Genomic DNA, 23,856 nt, shown 5'->3' on the forward strand with positions numbered 1-23,856 from the left:
TTTTTGGTAAATAAATAACAGTATAATACCAAAAGGTTACCAACTTATACGAATGCCAAATTTACGTATGAATTTAAAGTAAACAAAAGGTTTTTTAAAGATACTTTTCTTTATAATAAAAAGGAACAACAATCGTTTTTTTCGTGAATTATTCAAGTGAAAACTAGAAATAAAAACAAAGAAAAAGAAGTAGATGAAACAAAATATTGGAGCACTTGGCTTTGGCTTTTCCTATTTTTGCCACTTTTTGTTTCTCCTTTTCATTTTACTTTAATTTTCCAACAAAAATCTAATCCTATGCAAAAGATTTTGTCTTTTCACGTCGTTTGGAGCACGATTCACTCTATAAAAAACAAGGTACATTTTTCTCACTTATTATGCTAATTAGTAATTATAAACCTCACTTGCCTTGGAAAAGAATTTGAAAATCTCTCGTTTTCAATCACACTGACACATGATAATAAGCTCCTTTTACTTTCTTCTGTAGTTTCGAAACGTTACTACTTTATATTGTTTTTTTGTTTGTCAAACCTACTTTTCTATTATTTTTCAAATACATAAAAATCATAGCATTGTTTCTCTTCAAAGTTGTTCTCATAAATAAGAAAATAAATTCACGTTTGAAATGATGCAAAAACAATCATATGTACATATTACTTGAAGACGATAATAAATAGTGATAGAGATAATTCATAATTCATTTTGTACAGTTAGGTTTGTATGGGATTTGATTAAATGGACCTTAAAAGGTAACCATCGTAATTTAAAATAGGGAAACCGGAACAGGAGATAGCCGGTTGAAGAAGAGTGTTTATCATTTAACAAAGACACTGCAAGAAGACAGACACGTGTCTGTGAAGAAACAAAGTGGGGTGACTCACTGAAAACCTTCTGGATTTGCGTGATTCACGGGTTTCACTGTAATGAACCCCAAAAAAAAAAAAAAAAAAAAAAGAAGACTTCGTCGTCGTGTAGCTCTGTACGCTCTTCTGTACTCAGTTTTTGTTGCTCTTTCTCTCTCTCTCTCTCTCTCGGGGACTATTTATTTCTCACCGACGAGGCGACGATTCTTATCTACGTCGTCGTTTTTGGTTCGCTTTGTAATCAACACAAATTTGTTGTTTATACGTACTTTTTTTGTGTTTCCCCTGAAGATGATATTAACAATACTTTTTTAATGGTGTGGTCAGTGCTCCTCACAGTCGCAATGAAACCTTTTTTTTTTTTTGTCAACAGAGGGAATGTTTTGCACCCCCCACACCTATTATTATATCAGTTGCTTATTGATTAAGTTATTCAGATGACTAGAATAAACTATTTTGGACTATAAATGAGTAAATCATTAGTTAGTACTTTTATTGAACAAACCTAAGTGGGATTTTCAAATTGTTGTAGTATAAAACCATATATTAAAGTAAGAGGTGTGTATGTAAGTTTGAAAAAAAAAAATTAAAAAAAAAAAATCAAAGAAGTAAAAGTGAAATTTCTGAGAGACAGAGAAGATAGAATCTTTGGAGAAGTGGGAAATGATGATGCAAGCATATCCCAACACTTTTTTTTTTTTTGTTACTTGTAATTATTTGTATTCACTGCCAGTGTACATAGCAGTCAAGAGTCAAGACCAAAATGTGTTTCTTTTTGCTAAAACATTATATATTTCTCTTTACATTACACGATTTTGCGATGTTGTAAGGTTTTTGAAAGTTTGGATATCCAATAATAATAAGGTCATGGGATGGATGGACAATGAGATTAGTACCGCCGACCAAATAAATTCAATGGCCATCTTTTTTTTATTGTCACGATGTATATCAATCGATCGGCTCTGTGTGTACATTGAATTTGTTGTATTCATTGCTTTTGACCGAAGCTAACATTTCGGTTGAATTGTGTAATCACTAATATGTAGTATAACTATGCAGTGATCACTGATCAGACTTCTTCACTATGCAAAACGAATCTTTGTTTTGTGTCAATAAATTCGGTTTACAGAAAACATTGTGGTTGTGTGAATTGGATGATGGTCGTTGTCTGACTTTCGCTGTGTTTGTTGAGCCATAACATTTTCAGTTTTTCACCATGTCAATACTTCAAACTACAACAACAAGAAGAGGAAGAAACCATAACATGTTTAGCTCATTGAGGTAGTGAACTAGTCACAATCAAGATCTTTTTAAATCTGACTAATAGGTTGTAGTAATAATTAACACGAAAAGTATACTAATCACGTCATTATCGTTTCTATAAAACATTGTTCCTAATCGAAGAAATCTTGTTGGGAAAAGAAGTCTATTACTAATTATTACAGCAATCATGCATTATTATCGAAACTCGATCTTTCTGCAAACAATTGGTCCAACCCAACACCCATATCACTGACTGTACTATATTTATTTTGTTGTTCTGAAATAAATTAATGATTCTAAATTATTTTTTTGATTATTATTTAATAATTCGATTTTGCAGATACGTAATTTAAAGCTATTTTTGGATAAGATAAAACGTGGGAATAAACAAAATCACAAATCAAATAAAGAGAGACGTTAAAAGAAAATATTTTTCAGTAATGACATCAACTTAACTTACTATTCCCTCCAATTTCTCTTTCTAAAAAAGTCCCCTCGAAAAGACCAAATTTTTTTTCTTTTCTTTTGGTTTAGTGGTCTCTCTCTCTCTCTCTTCATCGACCAAACCAAAACGCTTCTTCAACACTCTCGTCTTTTCTCTTCAATGTCAGGTTTTGAATGCCACAACAACAACAAGCCCTAGAACTAGGTGTGTGTCTGCGTTTGGGTGAATAAACGAAATAATGACTAAAATACCCTTGTGCTCCATATTTGCCGTTCTCTGCTTCTTCTCTTCCTCCTCCGCGGCCGATCAACGTCTTCACTCTCGTCACTTACTTCATCAACCCTTTTTTCCAGTCATAACCGCCGCTCCACCGCCGTTTCAACAGCCCACTTCTTCCCAGCCTCCGTCTCCTTCCCCACACGCGCATCACCACCACAAGAAACACCCCACGACGACTCCACCACCGCCTCCGCACGAGAAACACCTTTTCTCCGCCATCGCTAACCCTCCACCTCCTCCGCCGTCCCCGCCGCACCCCAACCCTTTCTTCCCTTCTTCAGACCCAGCCTCTACGGCCTCTCACCCTCCTCCTGCACCTCCTCCTCCGGCCTCACTTCCTACTTTTCCCGCCAACATCTCTTCTCTCCTCTTCCCAACTCATCAGAGCCCTTCCAAACGTCACAGCAACAACAACTACATCTCCAAGCTCGTCACCATAACTGCCTCAGCTATCTCCGCCGCGGCTCTCCTCTCTCTATTCGCCGTCATTATCATCTTCATCCGTAGAACTCGCCATCGTCGCCGCTCCTCCCCTGCAGATGACACCAAATCCACGAGATCGGACGCTCTTCAGCTCTTCAACGCCTCTCCTTCCGACGGCTCTCTGAAACAAAAACAACATCAACAACCACCCAAGTACACTTCCTCTCACACTTCCTCCGAGTTTCTCTACTTAGGTACTTTAGTAAACTCTCGAAGCGGTGGTTTAGAACAGCAAAAGTCTCCAATCTCCATGTCCGGCGGTGTCACCGGCGTACTGGAATTACCTCCCCCAGCTTCGTCGTCTTCCTCTTCATCTTACTCACAGTACCAAAAGCTAGGCTCGCCGGAGCTTCGTCCTCTTCCTCCTTTACCAAAGCTTCCATCTTTCACTCCGACTTACAAAAGCACTGAACAGTTAAACCCTAAAAGACAAGACTTTGATGGAGACGATTACGAAAACGATGAGTTTTTCTCTCCCAGAGGATCTTCAGGGCGTAAGCAGAGCCCGACACGTGTCTGGGCTAGTATTATGAGGGACTCTGATGTTGATCAGATTGGGAACAAGGGTATCAGTGACTCCGGTTCGAAATCGGCTTCGCCAGCTAATTCCGCGTCGTCATTGAATGCTTCTCCGGGAACAAGCTTGAAAGCGAAGTCGATGAGTCCTCCTCTCTCGCGGCACAGTCACAACAGCTTAAGCGACGGCGTTGGCAAGCGGCTTTGTCCAGCGAGGCCACCTCCACCTCCTCCTCCTCCGTCTCATTCCTTGGAGATTCCGGCTACCGTGTCGCTCTCGCCTCCTATTCCGGCTACTATGCCTCTCTCGCCTCCTGTTAGGGATTCTGATCCTGATAGTGATAAGAAAGAGGAGATTTTGAAACCAAAGTTGAAGCCTTTACATTGGGACAAAGTCAGAGCAAGCTCGAGCCGTGCTATGGTGTGGGACCAAATCATATCAAACTCATTTCAGTAAGACATAACTAACTGGAATTGAATTCTTGAATATTTAAGGGAATTTATTTCCCCTCTTTGCATACACGACTAAGTCTAACATATTATTCTTTGAATTTTGCAGAGTGAATGAAGAAATGATAGAGACATTGTTCAAGGTGAATGATCCAAGTTCAAGAACAAGAGACGCAGTTGTTCAATCAACGAATCAGGAAAATCGGTTTCTTGATCCAAGAAAATCCCACAACATTGCGATTTTGCTGAGAGCTCTTAATGTAACTGCAGACGAAGTATGTGAAGCCCTTGTAGAAGGTGAGTGTTTTTCAATCTATTGTAGCTTATGCAGAAGTTTCCGTGTCTAATTTTGAAATTTACTTAGGCTACTCACACTCACAGCAACATTCCTTTGGCTTTGATGATTCCTCAAATTGGTTTGAGATTATTGAAGCATGGCTTGTCTGACTTAGTTGTATGGAAAAACGAGATGTCTAATCACTTTCTTGTTTGTGAATCAGGCAACTCGGATACGCTTGGACCCGAGCTTCTCGAATGCTTGCTTAAGATGGCTCCTACCAAAGAAGAAGAGGACAAGCTTAAGGAGCTTAAAGACGATGATGATGGATCTCCTTCCAAAATGGGACCTGCAGAGAAATTCCTCAAAGCATTGTTGAACATTCCTTTCGCCTTCAAAAGGATCGATGCAATGCTTTATATAGTCAACTCTGAATCAGAAACCGAGTACCTTAAAAGATCCTTTGACACCATTGAGGTAAAACTCCACTTTATTTTATAAGTGTATCTGTGCTGATTGCTGAAGACAGAACATTCATATGCATTTTGTATCAAACTCTCAGGCTGCTTGTGGTGAGTTAAAGAACACGCGGATGTTCTTGAAGCTTTTAGAAGCAGTGCTCAAGACTGGGAACCGGATGAATATAGGAACCAATAGAGGTGACGCACATGCTTTCAAGCTTGACACACTCTTAAAACTGGTAGATATCAAAGGCACGGATGGGAAAACCACCTTATTGCATTTCGTGGTTCAAGAGATCATAAAATTTGAAGGAGCTCGGGTTCCTTTTACTCCGACTCAAAGCCATATAGGCAATAACATGGCTGAACAATCTGCATTCCAAGACGACCTAGAGCTCAAGAAACTGGGGTTGCAAGTAGTTTCAGGTCTCAGCTCTCAGTTGATAAACGTCAAGAAAGCAGCTGCCATGGATTCAAACTCCCTAATCAACGAAACAGCAGAAATAGCCAGCGGAATAACGAAAGTCAAGGAAGTAATCGCAGAGCTGAAGCAAGAAACCGGTGTAGAGAGATTCTTGGAGTCAATGAACTCGTTTTTGAACAAAGCTGAGAAAGAGATCACAGAGATACAATCTCAGGGAGACAATGTCATGAAGATGGTCAAAGAAGTAACAGAGTATTTCCACGGGAACTCGGAAACTCATCCTTTTCGCATATTCGCTGTGGTCAGAGACTTTCTGACAATTCTTGATCAAGTGTGTAAAGAAGTTGGTCGTGTAAACGAGAGAACGGTGTATGGATCCGTGCCACGACATTCGCTCTCGAACCAGACCACCACGCCTCTGTTTCCGTTGGTTAACAGCAACAACTCACAGCTTAGTCCCTCGGGTTCTATAGACGACGAGGATGGCTCGTTTTAAGGGAAAACTGTTGGCTGCGGGTTTGGTTTGGGTGTATGCATTAGTCTTTGGTTTCATTTGCTACGTACTAAAGAAACATCTGTTATATAAAACATATTACTATATTTTTATTGATAGGCGGATTTATAAGGAAGATTAAATAGATTTTGGCAGATTGTTGCAAGTTGCTATCAGCTAGCTCTGTAGTCTGTACGTTCGTTCCAGTCCTCTGTTCGAATTATGTATGTCACGTGTACATGTATTTATTGAACCAGCTAGATAGAAGAACTGAAATAAAGTCTTTGTGTATTTTTCAAGAATCATCATCGCATATTCGCATTAATCTCAAAATGTGAAGAAATATCTACTATAGTACTTTTGCATTGTTTACATGAAAAGTTGTTCTCCCAAAACCAATTTGAAAATTCACTTTTTCCAGAATTAAAATTGACTAAAAAGAAAAATGTCGCACATAATGATGAACCAAGTTATTAACAATTTGTATGCAATGCAAGATAAATCACTTTTAGGCCAAAATAATGTCTTTTGTGGACCACTCGTAAAAGTAAAAGATTTTACATAAAAAATTGTTAAAAATTGCGAAATCATTTTTTTTGGGCATCATTTATATAATTTGTTTTAAGACAATAATTTGTTTATTATTTTATATCGTGTGTTTACTCTTTGACTACAGCTCTCTTCGACTTCTTGATCGAACCTAAGCAAGTCTCTTAGCTACGCGTTTGCAGTTTGATCGCCGACCCGAGGTTCATTGTTCTTAACTAAGTTCTCTGTTTCTGCAATCTATTTCTAAATTTCTTATCTTTCGTAGTGATTCGCGCCTCTCTATCTCTCTCTCCCCAAATTAGTCAAGGTTTAGGGTTTTAGGGCACGGTGTTCGTGTAATCGTTGAGATGCTACGAGTGTAGGAATCAAGATAATTCATTTTCTCAAGGGCTTTGGATTTCGAATTGCTGACTCGAAACTTGTTGCTTAAATTTGTTGGCTTTGTGTGAAAAACTCTTGAGGGGTCTGTTTGATTTTGGATCTAATTCGTTGGGCAGGTATATTGGGAATAAAGGAGATTGTGGTTACTAAGCAAAAGAATAAGATGAGTGGAATTGGAGAGAAAGCTTCTGGAGGAACTAAGACACCTGCTGATTTCTTGAAGTCTATCCGTGGTAGACTAGTTGTTGTCAAGCTCAACTCTGGTGTTGATTACCGAGGTCAGTCTCTCTGCTTTCTATCTTATAGTTTGCTTCTGTTTTTGGTGGTTAAGAGCAACTGTGGCGGTCTATATAAACATTTGTGCACTTTGGTTTATATGACTCTTAAGTCTTAACACCTTTCTTTTTCGCCATGTTGATGGGAACCTTTGGATATCTGTTTAGAGCATTATCTAAGAATTGCTTGATTCTCATTTGATATGAAAGATGCATCTCTGAAGTTTTATTTTTTTTCACCTTGTTTAGAATGGGTTTTCGTATCACTAAATCAGGATATTTTTTCAAATCTTGTCTCCAAGAAAGTGAAGAAACTGTGTTTGAGAATGGCTTCGTTGGAATTTGAGATTTAATTTTTAATTTAGACGATAGCTTTGTGAACTCAGAGAGTTAATCGCATTAGCTTTGTTGATTCTGTCCTTTTGGAGCTAGTCTTGGGCTGGTCTTAATAAGTACCTTCATTTATGTATTCTCTGATGTGTTTCCATATGCACTTACATGTGCTTGTGAAGTTATCATAGAATGTGGATTTTCACCAGTGCTAAAAAATCTAGCCCGGGAGCATATATCACTTGAATATAAAGGACAAGACCTTGGTTTCTTAAACTGTATAGCATACATGACTACGAGAACTTCTAGCTTGAATATTTTTGTTTGTTTTCTCTATAAAGAAGAACTTCTAGTTTGACAATCTCCTTCATTTTGTATCAAGCAAGTTTAACAAAGCTTCTCTCAGTCACACAAGGAAACTACACATGACACGACATGTTTTCTCTGTCTTGTTTGCAGGTGTTCTTACTTGTCTTGATGGGTACATGAACATAGCTATGGAGCAAACGGAGGAGTACGTAAATGGCCAGCTAAAGAACAAGTATGGCGATGCTTTCATTCGTGGAAACAACGGTAAAATCAAATCACATGTGACATAACTCTTTACATCGCTTCGGTTTATTTTGCGATATATGTATCTGAAAATTTTGCTGTCTGTTGGCCACAGTTCTTTACATCAGCACAACGCAGGGGAATTTGGCAGATGGAGCCTAGCTCTCTTTATCACCACCATGAATGGGGATCATCTTCTTCTTCTACCTCTAGCATTTGACAATGTTAGCATTTATAGCAACCGGAGATTTATTATATCATCTCTGTATCATCAGTTCAACATGTCTTTTTTTTTTCTTGCAACTCAGCTTGGGTCTATGGAACATCTTTAAAATTCTGAGAGAGAACCTGTACCCTTATTTGATAACAAAAGGAACCTCTTAAGCATCGCTGTTCCCTTATTATTAGTCTTCGGAGCCAATTTTACAACGTACGACGTGAGTGGCTCAACTTTGTCATCAAGTTTTAATGATGCAATCACTTACGCCAGACTCTGATGTCATGTCATCTTAACAATTTTTTTTTTTTTTTTTCTTGGCCAAAGTCATCTTAACAATCATTTATATTTTATGATTGATAAAATTATTGTTTAGAAATTTTGTTATCAATTTAACTCTATTCAATTGCTTATCCCTGCCAAAAAAATTGTTAGCTTTGGTTCAATAAAAGTTCATCATATATTTTGTTGATCCATTAGACATTATTGTTATCATCATTTCACAAGAAAAAAAAAGCTTAAAATTGTTGGCATTATAGATAGTAACGTTATGGATTTACTGAAAGATACAACAACATCACAAATCAAAGATAATAACGTAATGTCAGGTATACTAGAAGTTGAGGAAGACCTGAAACAGACAAGTCCTTGTTTATTGTCGACAACTTCTTGTGATTATTATAGAACCGTAGAGAATCTTTTGACATCATCACATGTTAGTTCTTAGTTCTTTTACAAGTCAAGGGGGAATAGTTTTGTTTTCTGCAAACTGCAATTGTATTAATAAAACGTGAAAAGTAAACGCTCTGAAACATATGTTTCTCTTCCATTTGCATGATTGCATCCATCGTAAATATGTTAATTAAGACTTAACTTTGTGTTTAAAAATAGTAGTACAAGTTTTGAAATATACAGAACATTAGAAGCACATGGCATGCAAATAATGAAGCTAAAAAATTACTAGTACAAACAACTTGTAATAATTAAACACATTTCCTTTGACATATGAAAGAAATGCAAATTGGTTTTGTTTTCTTATTTCCATTTCTTTCTTAAGGGAAAAAAACAAGAAGACGAAAAGCAACAAACTATCTTCTGGTCCCAAAGCTCTTATCTAAAACAGGACCAGACAAACCTAGGCAGGCTATATATATACATATATTGACTGGCATCATCTCTCAAGGCATATTCATTTTGGTTAAAACAAAAGATATTAATTAGAGAGAAAGAGAGATGGAGAAGAAGAGAGGACATGTATTGGCAGTTCCATATCCAACGCAAGGACACATCACTCCAATCCGCCAATTCTGCAAACGACTTCACTACAAAGGTCTCAAGACCACTCTCGCTCTCACCACTTTCATCTTCAACTCCATCAAACCTGACCTTTCTGGTCCGATCTCCATAGCCACCATCTCCGACGGCTATGACCACGGCGGCTTCGACACAGCTGGCTCCATCCACGACTACCTCCAAAACTTCAAAACTTCCGGCTCCAAAACCATTGCAGACATCATCCGCAAACACCAAACTAGCGATAACCCCGTCACTTGTATCGTCTATGATGCTTTCATGCCTTGGGCGCTTGACGTTGCTAGAGAGTTTGGTTTAGTTGCCACTCCTTTCTTTACGCAGCCTTGTGCTGTTAACTACGTTTATTATCTTTCCTACATAAACAATGGAAGCTTGGAGCTTCCCATTGAGGAATTGCCTTTTCTTGAGCTTCAAGATTTGCCTTCCTTCTTCTCTGTTTCTGGATCTTACCCAGCTTACTTTGAGATGGTCCTTCAGCAGTTTATAAATTTCGAAAAAGCTGATTTCGTACTCGTTAATAGCTTCCAAGAGTTAGAACTTCACGTTAGATCTCTCTCTCTCTCTTTCTATCTCTTTCTTACAACTTTTTAAACCATGTCTTGTTCTTGATCTGATTCTTGCTCTTGTTCATGTCCTAATTGCTCTGTTTTTCGTTACAGGAGAAGGAATTGTGGTCGAAATCTTGTCCCGTGTTGACAATTGGTCCGACTATTCCATCAATTTACTTAGATCAACGTATCAAATCAGACACCGACTATGATCTCAATCTATTTGGATCGACAGATGCTTCCTACTGCACTAACTGGCTCGACACGAGGCCACAAGGGTCGGTGGTGTACGTAGCATTTGGAAGCATGGCCCAGCTGAATAATGTGCAGATGGAGGAGCTTGCTTTAGCAGTAAGCAAGTTCAGCTTCCTATGGGTGGTCAGATCTTCAGAGGAGGCTAAGCTTCCATCAGGATTTCTTGAGACAGTGGATAAAGAGAAAAGTATGGTCTTGAAATGGAGTCCTCAGCTTCAAGTTCTGTCAAACAAAGCCATTGGTTGTTTCTTGACTCACTGTGGCTGGAACTCAACCATGGAGGCTTTGACCTTTGGGGTTCCCATGGTAGCAATGCCTCAATGGACCGATCAACCAATGAACTCAAAGTACATACAAGATGTGTGGAAGGCTGGAGTTCGGGTTAAGACAGACAAGGAGAGTGGGATTGCTAAGAGGGCAGAGATTGAGTTTAGCATTCAGGAAGTGATGGAAGGAGAGAAGAGCGTAGAGATGAAGAAGAACGTGAAGAAATGGAGAGACTTGGCTGTCAAGTCACTCAATGAAGGAGGTTCTACAGATATCAACATTGACACATTTGTATCAAAGGTTGAGAGCAAATAAGCTACTCACATAAGGCAGTAACGATCGGTCTATAATTTCTTGTTGAGTATGTCTTTCATTCAGCATAATCTTCAGTTGATTTTTCTTATGTTGTATGTTCAAATCCTTATATTTCATCTTGTTGAAAACAATAAAAAGATTCAATGCAACACCTTACTTTACCACCATTGAGTATCAGTAGCTTATTTGCTTTCAACACATTATATGTAAACTATTGGTGAAGGTAAGAAGAGAGGACATGTATTGGGAGTTTCATATCATATGGATAACTCAGTGAAAGATACAACAAAATCACATGCTATAGAGAATACCAACACGTCATATATATTAGTGAAGATATCAAATAGTAAAAAGTCATTTTCTTGCCGGGCAAAATCAAAGAACCGTGGAGAATCTCTTCACTGCTTACTCACTATTGTGGTCTTCTCCAACAATAACAAATAAAACGATAAAGTACTCGACATGGCTGGTTTCACATTTAAAGGATAAAGATTGTAGTTTAACTAAAAATATATATACATACAGTAAACGTCTAAGCAAACAGAAATATATTTGTTCCAAATGTAGTTGCAGGTCTTAAAGACTACCTACCTTTGACGGTTACATTATCTATTTGATGATTTAGTTATAATTTGATTCCTAGCATGTACACATGTGATTATACTAATTTGAGCAAGAACCGAGTAAACCTATCTATATATATTCGCATAATTTCTGAAGGCATATTCATTTTTTGGTTAGAGCAAAGATTTTAAGAGAGAAATGGAGAACAGAGGACATGTATTGGCTGTGTCATATCCTACGCAAGGACACATCACACCAATTCGCCAATTCTGCAAAAGACTTCACTCCAAAGGTCTCAAAACCACTCTCACCCTCACCACTTTCATCTTTAACTCCATCAAACCTGACCCATCTGATCCAGTCTCCATAGCCACCATCTCCGACGGTTACGACCATGGGGGATTCTCATCAGCAGCCTCCGTCCACGACTACCTCCGAAACTTCAGAACCTTCGGCTCTAAAACCGTTTCAGATGTCATCTGTAAGCTCCAGGGTAGTGATAACCCAATCACTTGTATCGTTTACGATGCTTTCATGCCTTGGGCGCTAGACGTTGCCAGAGACTTTGGTTTGACTGCGGCTCCTTTCTTTACGCAGCCTTGTGCTGTGAACTACGTTTATTATCTTTCCTACATAAACAATGGAAGCTTGAAGCTTCCAATTGAGGACTTGCCTTTTCTTGAGCTCCAAGATTTGCCTTCTTTCCTCTCTGTTTCTGGATCTTACCCTGCATACTTTGAGATGGTCCTTCAACAGTTTACAAATTTTGAAAAAGCTGATTTTTTGCTCGTTAATAGCTTCCAAGAATTGGAGCTTCATGTTAGATCTCTCTCTCTCTCTTTCTTCTCACAATTTTCTCAACCATGTTTTGTTCATAGTCGCAATACTCTGTTTTTATTGTCACAATTACTCTGTTTTTCGTTACAGGAGAAGGAATTGTGGTCGAAAGCTTGTCCTGTACTGACTGTGGGTCCAACTGTTCCATCAATGTACTTAGACCAACGGATCAAATCAGACACAGACTACGATCTGAATCTCTTTGATTCAAAAGATGCTGCCTTTTGCACCAACTGGCTTGACACGAGGCCACAAGGGTCGGTGGTGTATGTAGCATTCGGCAGCGTGGCTCACCTAAATAATGTGCAGATGGAGGAGCTTGCTTTAGCGGTAAGAAACTTCAGTTTCCTGTGGGTGGTCAGATCTTCAGAGGAGGCAAAGCTCCCATCAGGGTTTCTTGAGACAGTGGATAAAGACAAAAGCTTGGTCTTGAAATGGAGTCCTCAGCTTCAAGTTCTGTCAAACAAAGCCATCGGTTGTTTCTTGACTCACTGTGGCTGGAACTCAACCATGGAGGCATTAACCTTAGGAGTTCCCATGGTGGCAATGCCTCAATGGACAGATCAACCAATGAACGCAAAGTACATACAAGATGTGTGGAAGGCTGGTGTTCGGGTGAAGACAGACAAGGAGAGTGGGATTTCCAAGAGGACAGAGATTGAGTTTAGCATTAAGGAAGTGATGGAAGGAGAGAATAGTATAGAGATGAAGAAGAACGCTAAGAAATGGAGAGACTTGGCTGTCAAGTCACTCAGTGAAGGAGGCTCTACAGATATCAACATTGACACGTTTGTATCAAAAGTGCAGAGGAATTAAGCTACTCTCAAATATAGTACAAAACACATTTGGTTTGGTCAGCCTTTCTTTAAGTATGATATTTTAAGTTGATTCTGCTTATGTTGTGTGTTCATTGTATGTTTTCCGAGAATGTAGGAATCCATGCTCAGTGTGCTTAAATTTCTCAATATGTTTATGATTCCAAGTTTGTAGGAACGTGTAGTTCCATATTCTATTATAGAAAGACAAGGCAAACAAATAAGAATCCATCAGAAAACAATTTACTCTTGTAGTTGTTCCTTTTGATTTTATGATTATGACAGCATTAGTCCACAATCTCTTGGTACAATCTGATTTCTTCAGTTCAACTACCTAGCACACAGCTTTCTTAACCATGCCTTGATCTGTGTTCATGTCTTAATTACTCTTTTTATTTACTTGTTACACAAAGAAGTTGTCTTGTGTTGAATTGGTCCAACTGGTCCCTCCATGAATCAATAGTTGGGATCAGTTCCGCCAAAAATTTTACCTTACCACCAGCTTCTTCATTGTTTCTATCAACAACTTTGGATGTTACGTACTTTGCTCTTAAAGTCGAACAAATATCTAATTAGAGAAATGCCTTATTTTCCGAATGATGTATTTTAGTTGGTTTCATATCAAACCGTTGTTATATTTCATGGTTGCATGCAAATAATTAATACCGTTCTAATTAAACCCTTTTTATATATGACCTGCTAATCTTGTTTTATTATGTTTACCACATAATTTATATATTTTGGCCTTGTTAGGTTTAACATATACATCACTTGACATTTGGACCACTATATTTAAATGTCTAAATTTTTCATTTGTAATATACATTATGACTATTTTATATACTTGATTTTGGAATTGAATAAGTATATAATTTTAAAGATATTTCCATCAAATTATATACAAAGATTTTTTTATTATAAATAAATTTATTTCATTTCTTATTTATTTTTAAAATTTGATTTGGTACAAAAATTTATTTTATATTGCTACTATAAATAAATATTTTATTCTAATTATAGAATTGTCTTCATACTTTTTATTGATTCAGTGTTTCTATTTCCTCAAAATTTTGAATTTTTTAAAAAGATATTAATATTACTACTATAAATAAATATTTTGTGGAGACTAAAGATTATTAATATTTAGGAAAAAAGATGGCTGGCTACACCAACTATAGAAGAATGCATGGTCACACATGTCAAGTATCCTATTGTATACTCAGCTACACGAACTAGATGTATTGCATGGCCACATGCATCAACTATACAAAGTCATGTAGTCAACACCATAGACATAAAATTCTGGTACACCGGTCAACTGACTCTGTCGTTGACTCCGGCGTTGACCATTTTTGACCCAAAAAAAATTCCAAACTTTTTTATATAATTTTATTTTATTGTTAAACAAACTAAAAACTATAATTAATTTTGAATTTTTAATTATACAAAACTATAAACAATTTCAAGATATTATATTATTAAAATATAATCTTAGGAAGAAAATGACGACGATGATTTTGTATTTAATTCAAGATATTAAAATCTAAATTAAAATTAGAAAAATTCAAGATAGTAGAATAATTCAAGATACTAAAATCTAAATTAAAACTTTTTACCAAAAAAAAAAATCTGAATTAAAACTAGATAAATTATGTGAATTAGTAAGGGAATTACTTATTTTTATATTGTTAATAAAAATATTAACTTTATATTTGATTTATTTAAATACAAAATCATCATAGCAATTTTCTTCCTAAGATTATATATTTTTCATTATACAAAACCATAAAAAATTTAATAAAAAATATTGATTTTGTTTTTATATATTCAATATCTAAACACTAGTTTTGTTTAAATCTTTAATGTATTCATTCTTATTATAATTAGTTATTTTTAAAATTTAGAGCTAAACTAATCGTAAAATAACTCAAGATATTAGAATCTAAATTAAAACTGGAAAATCTTATGAATTAGTAAGGAATTGCTTATTTTTACATTGTCAATCAAAACCATTAACTTATTATGTGATTTACTTAAATACAAAAATTATTGTTACAATTTTTTCCTAAGATTATATTTTTTTATAGTATACAAAACCATACCAATTCATTATAAAATAATTACAGTTTTTAGTTTTTTTAACAATAAAAATCAAATTAAATTAAAAAATTTGAATTTTTTTTGGGTCAAAAACGGTCAACGCCGGAGTCAACACCGGTCAACGCTAGAGTCAGTTGACCGGTGTAGCAGAATTTTATGTCTATGGTGTTGAATACATGACGTTGTATAGTTGATGCATGTGGTAATGCAATACATCTAGTTCGTGTAGTTGAGTATACAATAGGATACTTGGCATATGTGACCATGCATTCCTCTATATTTGGTGTACGCAGCCATCTTTTTTCCTAATATTTACTACTGTAAATGAATATTTTGAATCAAGTAGATTTAGATAAAGTTTATTAATATTTATTACTATAAAGGATGAAATTTTATTAATATTTACTACTATAAATAAATATTTTGTGGAGATTTTATTCTAAGTAAAGAACCGTAGAGATAACAATTCCATGTGTCTGTCTGTACTGTCATTCATCTTCCCAATCCCCCCAAAGATAACAATGTCCTACAAAGTAATAAATAAAAAACTTTCTGAAGTAAGCTTTTCATTTGTATAGTATATTGGACCAGACCACATTTTCCCTTTCTTTCTCTGATGACAAGCTGTTGTCTTCTCTCGCAAGTCGCAAGAACCTAACAACTCTACTAATATATATAAGCAAAGTCTCTTTATTCGAGTTCTGCATAAAGCAAAAGATTGAGAGCGACAGAGAGAGAAAGGGAGAGATGGAGAAGATGAGAGGACATGTATTAGCAGTGCCCTTCCCAAGCCAAGGACACATCACCCCGATTCGCCAATTCTGCAAACGTCTTCACTCCAAAGGTTTCAAAACCACTCACACTCTCACCACTTTCATCTTCAACACCATCCACCTCGACCCATCTAGTCCCATCTCCGTAGCCACAATCTCCGACGGATACGACCATGGAGGCTTCTCATCAGCCGGTTCTGTCCCTGAGTACCTCCAAAACTTCAAGACCTTCGGCTCCAAAACCGTTGCTGATGTCATCCGCAAGCACCAGAACAGTGATAACCCCATCACTTGTATTGTCTACGATTCTTTCATGCCTTGGGCACTTGACCTTGCAAGGGAGTTCGGTTTAGTTGCTGCTCCTTTCTTCACGCAGTCTTGCGCCGTCAACTATGTCAATTATCTTTCTTGCAGAAACAATGGAAGCTTGACTCTTCCCATCGAGGACTTGCCTCTTCTTGAGCTCCAAGATTTGCCTACCTTCGTCACTCCTACTGCCTCCCACCTTGCTTACTTTGAGATGGTGCTTCAACAGTTCACCAACTTCCAGAATGCTGATTTCATACTCGTTAATTCCTTCCATGAGCTTGACCATCATGTTAGTTCATTTCCTAATCTCTTTTTTCTTCTCTTTAGTCACGTCCAATTTACTCTGTCTTTACCTTGGTTGCTCTGTTTTCCATATTTACACTGTTTTCAATCTAATTACTCTGTTTCTTTGCCCTAGTTACTCTATTCTTTTTGCCCTAACTACCCTGTTTTTCCCTTAGCTACTCTGTCTTTTATTGCCTTCCTTACTCTGTTTTACACCTAATGGCTATTTTTTCTATTTTGCTTTCCTTCTATAGGAAGAGGAGCTGCTGTCGAAGGTTTGTCCTGTGTTGACAATTGGTCCAACTGTTCCATCAATGTACTTAGACCAACAGGTCAAATCAGACAACGACTATGATCTAAACCTCTTTGACTTAAAAGAAGCTGCCTTGTGCACCGAGTGGCTAGACTCAAGGCCACAAGGGTCGGTGGTTTACATAGCTTTTGGGAGCATGGCTAAACTGAGTAGTGCGCAGATGGAAGAGATTGCTTTGGCGATAGGCAACTTCAGCTACCTGTGGGTGGTCAGAGCTTCAGAGGAGTCAAAGCTCCCATCAGGGTTTCTTGAAACAGTGGATAAAGACAAGAGCTTGATATTGAACTGGAGTCCCCAGCTTCAGGTTCTGTCACACAAAGCCATCGGTTGTTTCATGACTCATTGTGGTTGGAACTCAACCATGGAGGGTTTGAGTTTAGGGGTTCCCATGGTGGCTATGCCCCAGTGGACTGATCAACCGATGAATGCAAAGTATATTCAAGATGTGTGGAAGGTTGGGATTCGTGTGAAAGCAGAGAAAGAAAGTGGGATTGCCAAAAGAGAGGAGATTGAGTTTAGCATCAAGGAAGTGATGGAAGGAGAGAAGAGCAAAGAGATGAAGGAGAACGCCGAAAAATGGAGGGACTTGGCTGTCAAGTCACTCAGTGAAGGAGGCTCTACAGACATCAACATTAACGAATTTGTATCCAAAATTCAAATCAATTAAGTTATGCACATGGTGAAATGTAGCAAAGATTGTTATGCTTCTAATGTAGCAAAGATATTTCAATAAAACCTTCAAAGTTGATTCTTCTTTTGTTGTATGTCCTAATGACTTATTACATGAACTCATCATTAGATTTTTTTTTTGCTTGTGCATCAGTTTGAATTTTTAACATGAAATCATAATGTTCTGATGGATATTCCAAACGTTAAATAAGAAAAAAACAATCATATACCCCGGTTTAGTCGGATCCTCTACTTTTATTCAAAAAAAAAAAAAACAATCATAGCCTATCAGATCTTTTCTCTGCAACGAGCCGGAGTTTTCTTTTTGTTTATTACACAGTAATGCTTATAAACTGTACAAACTTATGGATACAGCCCGTAATAGAGTGAAATGGAAAAAACAAAAAAAAATTATGTTCTACACACAGAAAAATATACAGAGCAAGTGAGTTTGTCCATATGTCTGAGCAACATTGTGTATCGTATTCTGTCCAGAAATCTCAAGTGAGTTCTTCTTTTTCTTCTTCCCTTTTATTTCCTGTGAAAGAAACCATTAAAACTCACAATCTTTCATCTCTGTTTAACCATGGATTATATAAGAAGATGAAAACTTACCAAGGGAACTTGAATGTGTCTTTCCACCATCCTTGTTTAGTGCAATTAGCTACTATTTTGTCAAGTCGAAAGATAATCTCAGAAAATGTCGGTCTAATACCAACTTCTGGATGCCAACACTCCTCAATCAATCTGCAGATTAAGGAACACAGCGGGTTAAAAAAACCAGCGCTCCATGTCTGTGCATAGGCCATTGAATATTCTTGGTTCTAAATAGTTTTAGAGCTTACTCTTTTAAACCCGGAGGGTAACTTCTTGACTTAGTTTTAAATGCCGGTCTCTTTCCTTCTAAACACATCATTTTTGCAACTTCTATAGGAGGTCTCGGATGGAAAACCGGTACTCCCTCAGTTATCTGACCACACACACACAAACAAGATTAGAGAAACACAAGACACAAGAAGAAACAGAGCCAAATGAGGAAATATACCTCGTATAAAATTACACCAAAGGAGTGTGCATCGACCCTTCGATCAAATATTTCGTCTTTATAAACCTCTGGTGCTATGTAGTAATCTGCAATCAAGAAATGGTTTTTCAGTGATCACAGATCTTGCCAAATTTCCTTTTTTCATGCATATGAATGAAGCAATCTCCTTACTTGAGAGATCTATATGTGCTTTGTGGTTTGCTACTTTCGCCTTGTCTTGTGAAATTTTCGACAATCTTACTATACCGAATCCCGAGATCTTTAATTGCCCACCTCTATCCAGCAAAATATTTCTGACACCTTACGAAAAATTTCAAAATAATAAATGAACACAAACATCTCAATGAGTATGTACCAAAGGTTTTCACGTATCTAATCAAAATTTGTCTTTGGTTATCTTACTTTGGCTTTAGATCGCAGTGAATGATTGGATCTGGTTTACATTCATGGAGGTAATTCATTCCCCTGACACCAGAAAAACCATGAAAAACATCAGGTGAGGTACTGGCAGTTACAGTAACCGTAGGAGCAATATATGAGAAGTTGACATACCTCGCGATATCAAGAGCAAATCTAAGTGCCTTGGAAGGAGAAAGACGTCCTTTCTTTTGGAGATATACACCTAAATCTCCCTGCAATAGAATCAAAAAGGTAATGGAGGAGAAGACATTCAGATGATTAGCGAAGAAAGGTAAAATCAGAAGGGACAATACAAGTAAAGATGCTTACTTTTGGGTTATACTCGACTACAATCATCATCGGTATATTCTGAGTGACAGCTCCAACAAACTGGATAACATTTGGATGCCGGACTTTTTCAAGCAACGTCAATTCATGTTTAAATGCGTTTCTATTCAGATTAACAGCCAGAAAGACAAAGCAGAATCAGTTTCTTCTTGCCAAACCAAATAACAGCTTAAGGAACACGTTTTGGAGTTACTTATCATTTCAAGCTCACTCAAATGTAACATAAGGAAAAGAGCACAAGTAGTAGATGCATACATCTGTTCCGGGTCTGAGTAGCTATCTTTATCAAGTATTTTGACCGAAACCCGCGTGCCATTCCATTTAGCTACTTGATATGCTCCCTGCAAACAATTAAACCCGATTGGCTTAAATAAGTAAAATTGCTCTAAAACAGTGATCTTAAGGGAGGAAAGAACATGCCTTTGAGATGCCATCCGCTTTCCGGACTTGAACCTCAAGCGGATTAAGCTCATACTCAGGAACTTCGCGTGGATTCGAGACAGTCATCGGCGTCTTCCTGGTTTTCTACAAAGTGTGAAGATGAAAAGCCTGTCATAACACAACACATGCACAAAAAAACACACCAATCATATCCAAAAGTCAATGAAATTATTACCGGAACTTTAGCTCCTCGAGCCTTCAAGAGACTGTAAACATCTAAATTCCCATAATACTTAGCATCAGCAGCAGCCTAATTTACCAGAAAACATTATAAAAAAAAACCTTTAACCCAAATCCATACAATCAGCACAACAGAATCGAATTTGACAAGAGAAGCTAGAGGTTTAAGACAGACCGTACTTCCCCATCGATCACGAGCATCAATGTTAGCTCTGCGGCTAAGAAGAGCCTTAGCAACGGTTAGATGTCCCTCACAGGCGGCGATGTGAAGCGCCGTACGGCCATCAAGATCGATGCTATTAACATCGATCCCTTCATCAAGAAGCTCCTCGACTCCTCTGACGTCACCTTTGCTAGCCATAAAAAGAAGCTGCATCGTCGAATCGAGATTCTCCGGTACCGACATATGTGGCTCGCCGTCGCCTCTGGAAGAATCAGGACTCCTCCGGATCGGATCGAGAGAAGACTGACGACCGAAACTAAACCTCATGTTGGTCCGACGAGGGTCGAGAGATGACTGACGTGTGAACTGTCGGCTCAATGTTCGACGAATCGACCCAGTTGAGAATTGTCTTGAAATCCCTCGCTTGAGCTGTGCGGTTATGTTCTCCATTGATGCAAAAAGTTTATTCCTTTACGCAAAATTCTCAAAACCCCACAAGATCAATCATCAATGGACAATGGATTAAAGATTAAACCCACATTGCGTCTTTGAGGGTTCGTCAATGGAGGGGTTGAGACAAAGAAGAAGACGACAAGTCACAGAAAAAACCGATCCTAGTCTGTTTTTTTTTTGTATCTTAATTGGTTAATTATAAAAAATTGAGATTATTTATCCATAAACGATATTAACCAATAAGTTCGTTGGTTTACAATTCGTTTCTGGAGGTATTAAACGCGGGTAAAACTTGATTCGAGTCACTAATCCTATACAGCTTATATACAAATAGTATATGAAATGATTATAAGAGAAAATAATGTATAAAAAAATTGTTTAATAATGGAATACAACCTGGAGAAAGTGGGGGGTTTTGACTTTTGAGTGAAGTGGAGAAGATGATGGTAAATTTTTAAAATATTAAACCCTAAAACAATTTGGTGCTGCCCCACTAATTTTTATGTACAATACATGGACTAAAGTATCAAATCTAATTTGCTCCATGGATTATTATAGTAGTGGTAATAGTTAATGGGTCGGCTATTTGCCTATTTGTTACTCTTTAATTACCATTTATGTACACACTAATCATTTTCCAATTAGTTTATGAATCTTACTTTACTCCACATCCACATATTTCCATTACCTCCTATTTCATCGTTACCAAGCAAGTAGCCACAACCGACCCAACACAAGTTGTGTGTTAGTGCATCTCTCAAAATATCTATCTATAGGAAGACAAAAACACACACAAAAAAAGAAGAAGAAGAATAGTATGTGAACTAAGATTTAATAATCATTACTTCAAACCAAAGTTTCGATTACAAACATTCTTGAAGATTAAAAAGAAAAAACAAGTAACAAACAGGACGACGTCGTTCGCGGATCTATCTGCATTAGCTCACTATTTAGCCATGTAGCGATCGGGACGACGATGTTTCCGAGGATTTTATCATATCTACAATTCAAATCGTAATTATCTCGGTCCTTAGACAAGGAGTGTACGGGACGACGTCGTTCGCTAATCCATTTACATTATCGCAAGATGACTGAGCCGGTCGATTAACTGAGACGAGGTTCACATCGTCCATTACAATACCGGTACATGGTTCCTCCTTACTACAATCTAACAAAACCGCCACCTCCGTATTCGAAGTCCCGTGTATATCTTCATATCTTACATTTGACACTTTAACTCCAGATTCCTATAATAATAAAAATTAAATTAGTCTAATATAACGAGTAGTTTGAATAAGATATGGTTCTGTTAATACAAAAAAATTACCTGTGTAGGGCAGGGTTTGTCAAGACAATAGTGTTGGTCTATAATGATCGGGTTCTTGACCATTTTCATATTAATATGTTGGAAGATGATGTTTCTAGCAAAACTGGTGCTATCCTTCCCCCATGTCTTGATCCTAACTCCGTTTTGCGTTCCCGTGAAATCCACGTTACTCACGGTTACGTTATCCACGCCTTGTTCTTCCTCGACTCGTCCAAGACTTCCGATACTGTTATAAAGGAAGATATCATTTTAGCAAGCTATACATATAAAGAAACTTGGAAAGCAAGAAAGGATTCTTTTTTATTACCTAATGCCGTGGCCTGGACCGCATTGAATGTTTTGTATGAAAACACTAGTGGATCCTGGACCGATGGAGATGCAATCATCACCGGTTGCGATTCTCGAGTTAGTGATATGGACGAAGTGAGATGATTCGACGTGAATCCCATCGGTGTTAGGGCTATTCGCATCAGCAGAAACCTTTACGCCGTCAATGTTAATGTTATTGCTTTTATCGATGACTATATGGAATCTCTGGCTGTTGATCGACGTTAAACCATTGATATAGATGTTATTTGACCCACTAAACAGCAAACTCTGCAATACAATCAACAAAAATATATTCAAAATTGCATGAAGAAAAAAAAGTTTTTTTTTGTTTCGACTGGCTCAAGCATACCTTGGCACCTATAGGACAATTATGGCCACCGTTGTTCTTGCATTTCCATAAACTAGTTCCTTGTGCGTCAAGTATTCCACCATAGATTGAAACATCGGTAACATCCGCAAACGAGATCCAATGTTCTGAGCTTGAGATAACTCTAAAATCTCCCGGAGCAACAATTGAGCCTGCTATACGGACAGATATTGGAGCTTGCTTACATTCGTTGCCTTGGAAAACAAGGGTCCCGACCAAGAACCGTCCTTTTGGTACGATAATAGTTGTAGGATTAGCCGAGGCACAAGCGACATCCCACGCGGCTAAGAAGGCTTTGGTTGAGTCTGTTGAGCCGTCTGGTTTAGCTCCGTAGGATATGACGTTGAGCGTGGTACTTGACGTCGGATGGCCTAATGATGAGAGTAAGATGAAATCAAGAAAGATGAGAGCCAAAGGAAGAACAATACATAAAGTGTTGTTGTAAACCATTTTCGGTTTGTCTCTTTTTTGTCAGAGAATGTTAGTGTTGTGAGGATGAATGATACTGCAGATGAAGAAGATACGTGAGAGGGGAATTTATAGGATTTTTACGATAGTAACGTACTGATTAGTTTATATGGAAATGATTTATTTTATTATCCTATTATTGTATCAACTTGTGCCTAGGCCCTAGATCACGGTGTAACTTTTTATATAATAAAATTTGACTGGTTTAATGTAAGAAAAAACTGATTATGGATTAATTTGGTATATCTCTTTTTCTTGTCTAGATTGAGGTAAAAGAAGACGCAGAAGAACATTTGGAAACTCTTATTAATTATGACTGTGTGATCCTTTAATGTATCATTTGGTATGATTATGAATTAATTTTCACTAACTTGACTGCTTGAGTAATTTAAACATCTTGCCTAAACTCCTTAGTGAAATATTTACAGAGAATCATAAACCATGAGAATTGCGCATCAATATAACTATAACATAAGTTATTTGGTAAGTGTGACTATATATTTAGATGATTATAAATTTCATGATCTGTGGATTAATGATTCGTCAACTTTTTGGATAGATTCCAAAATAATGGTTGATATAGACGAAAAGTAAGATTCACCTATGGAAAACACAATCTAGAAATGTGAAAATACACATTCAAAACAACACATAAGGTAAGCATCAAATAAAAATAATAAGAAAATTTGTCAAATACAGAAAACATGCGCAGT

General features: G+C 37.3%; 7 protein-coding genes across 8 annotated transcripts; 5 read left to right on the forward strand and 2 right to left on the reverse strand.

The window, feature by feature from the left end:
- Positions 1-2,587: 2,587 nt before the first annotated feature.
- Positions 2,588-6,253, forward strand: LOC17889978 (formin-like protein 2). Its single transcript, XM_006293584.2, has 4 exons — positions 2,588-4,302; positions 4,409-4,596; positions 4,800-5,053; positions 5,139-6,253. Exons 1-4 carry the CDS (start codon positions 2,810-2,812, stop codon positions 5,955-5,957), a joined length of 2,754 nt encoding a protein of 917 aa, XP_006293646.1. The 5' UTR covers positions 2,588-2,809; the 3' UTR covers positions 5,958-6,253.
- A 338-nt stretch (positions 6,254-6,591) lies between these two features.
- On the forward strand, positions 6,592-8,472 carry LOC17888203 (sm-like protein LSM36B). The gene is made up of 4 exons (XM_006295261.2): positions 6,592-6,703; positions 7,001-7,162; positions 7,949-8,062; positions 8,157-8,472. The coding sequence occupies exons 2-4, from the start codon at positions 7,048-7,050 to the stop codon at positions 8,201-8,203; spliced, it is 276 nt and encodes a 91-aa protein (XP_006295323.1). The 5' UTR covers positions 6,592-6,703; positions 7,001-7,047; the 3' UTR covers positions 8,204-8,472.
- A 979-nt stretch (positions 8,473-9,451) lies between these two features.
- On the forward strand, positions 9,452-11,124 carry LOC17890009 (UDP-glycosyltransferase 74F2). The gene is made up of 2 exons (XM_006294144.2): positions 9,452-10,115; positions 10,232-11,124. The coding sequence occupies exons 1-2, from the start codon at positions 9,492-9,494 to the stop codon at positions 10,955-10,957; spliced, it is 1,350 nt and encodes a 449-aa protein (XP_006294206.1). The 5' UTR covers positions 9,452-9,491; the 3' UTR covers positions 10,958-11,124.
- A 595-nt stretch (positions 11,125-11,719) lies between these two features.
- Positions 11,720-13,380, forward strand: LOC17889295 (UDP-glycosyltransferase 74F2). The gene is made up of 2 exons (XM_006295687.2): positions 11,720-12,340; positions 12,449-13,380. Exons 1-2 carry the CDS (start codon positions 11,720-11,722, stop codon positions 13,172-13,174), a joined length of 1,347 nt encoding a protein of 448 aa, XP_006295749.1. The 3' UTR covers positions 13,175-13,380.
- Positions 13,381-16,009: 2,629 nt separating this feature from the next.
- Positions 16,010-17,691, forward strand: LOC17889497 (UDP-glycosyltransferase 74F1). Its single transcript, XM_006296087.2, has 2 exons — positions 16,010-16,644; positions 16,895-17,691. The coding sequence occupies exons 1-2, from the start codon at positions 16,021-16,023 to the stop codon at positions 17,618-17,620; spliced, it is 1,350 nt and encodes a 449-aa protein (XP_006296149.1). The 5' UTR covers positions 16,010-16,020; the 3' UTR covers positions 17,621-17,691.
- Positions 17,692-17,849: 158 nt separating this feature from the next.
- Positions 17,850-20,795, reverse strand: LOC17889859 (integrin-linked protein kinase 1). 2 transcript variants are annotated; one of them, XM_006294057.2, is made up of 12 exons: positions 20,211-20,793; positions 20,031-20,105; positions 19,835-19,939; positions 19,670-19,755; positions 19,397-19,517; positions 19,220-19,299; positions 19,070-19,132; positions 18,839-18,960; positions 18,668-18,753; positions 18,468-18,592; positions 18,238-18,369; positions 17,850-18,160 (listed from the first exon to the last, which is right to left on the reverse strand). In XM_006294057.2, the coding sequence occupies exons 1-12, from the start codon at positions 20,646-20,648 to the stop codon at positions 18,154-18,156; spliced, it is 1,440 nt and encodes a 479-aa protein (XP_006294119.1). In that variant the 5' UTR covers positions 20,649-20,793; the 3' UTR covers positions 17,850-18,153. The 2 variants fall into 2 exon arrangements, with proteins under 2 accessions (XP_006294119.1, XP_023639898.1); XM_023784130.1 differs by lacking the exon at positions 17,850-18,160 and having other exon boundaries at positions 18,234-18,369; positions 20,211-20,795.
- Positions 20,796-21,658: 863 nt separating this feature from the next.
- LOC17888344 (probable polygalacturonase At2g43860) lies at positions 21,659-23,125 on the reverse strand. The gene is made up of 4 exons (XM_006295941.1): positions 22,658-23,125; positions 22,286-22,575; positions 21,979-22,204; positions 21,659-21,898 (listed from the first exon to the last, which is right to left on the reverse strand). Exons 1-4 carry the CDS (start codon positions 23,123-23,125, stop codon positions 21,659-21,661), a joined length of 1,224 nt encoding a protein of 407 aa, XP_006296003.1.
- Positions 23,126-23,856: the final 731 nt, after the last annotated feature.

This window comes from Capsella rubella, unplaced genomic scaffold (genome assembly GCF_000375325.1).
Source record: "Capsella rubella cultivar Monte Gargano unplaced genomic scaffold, Caprub1_0 scaffold_4, whole genome shotgun sequence".
Taxonomy (NCBI): Eukaryota; Viridiplantae; Streptophyta; class Magnoliopsida; order Brassicales; family Brassicaceae; genus Capsella; species Capsella rubella.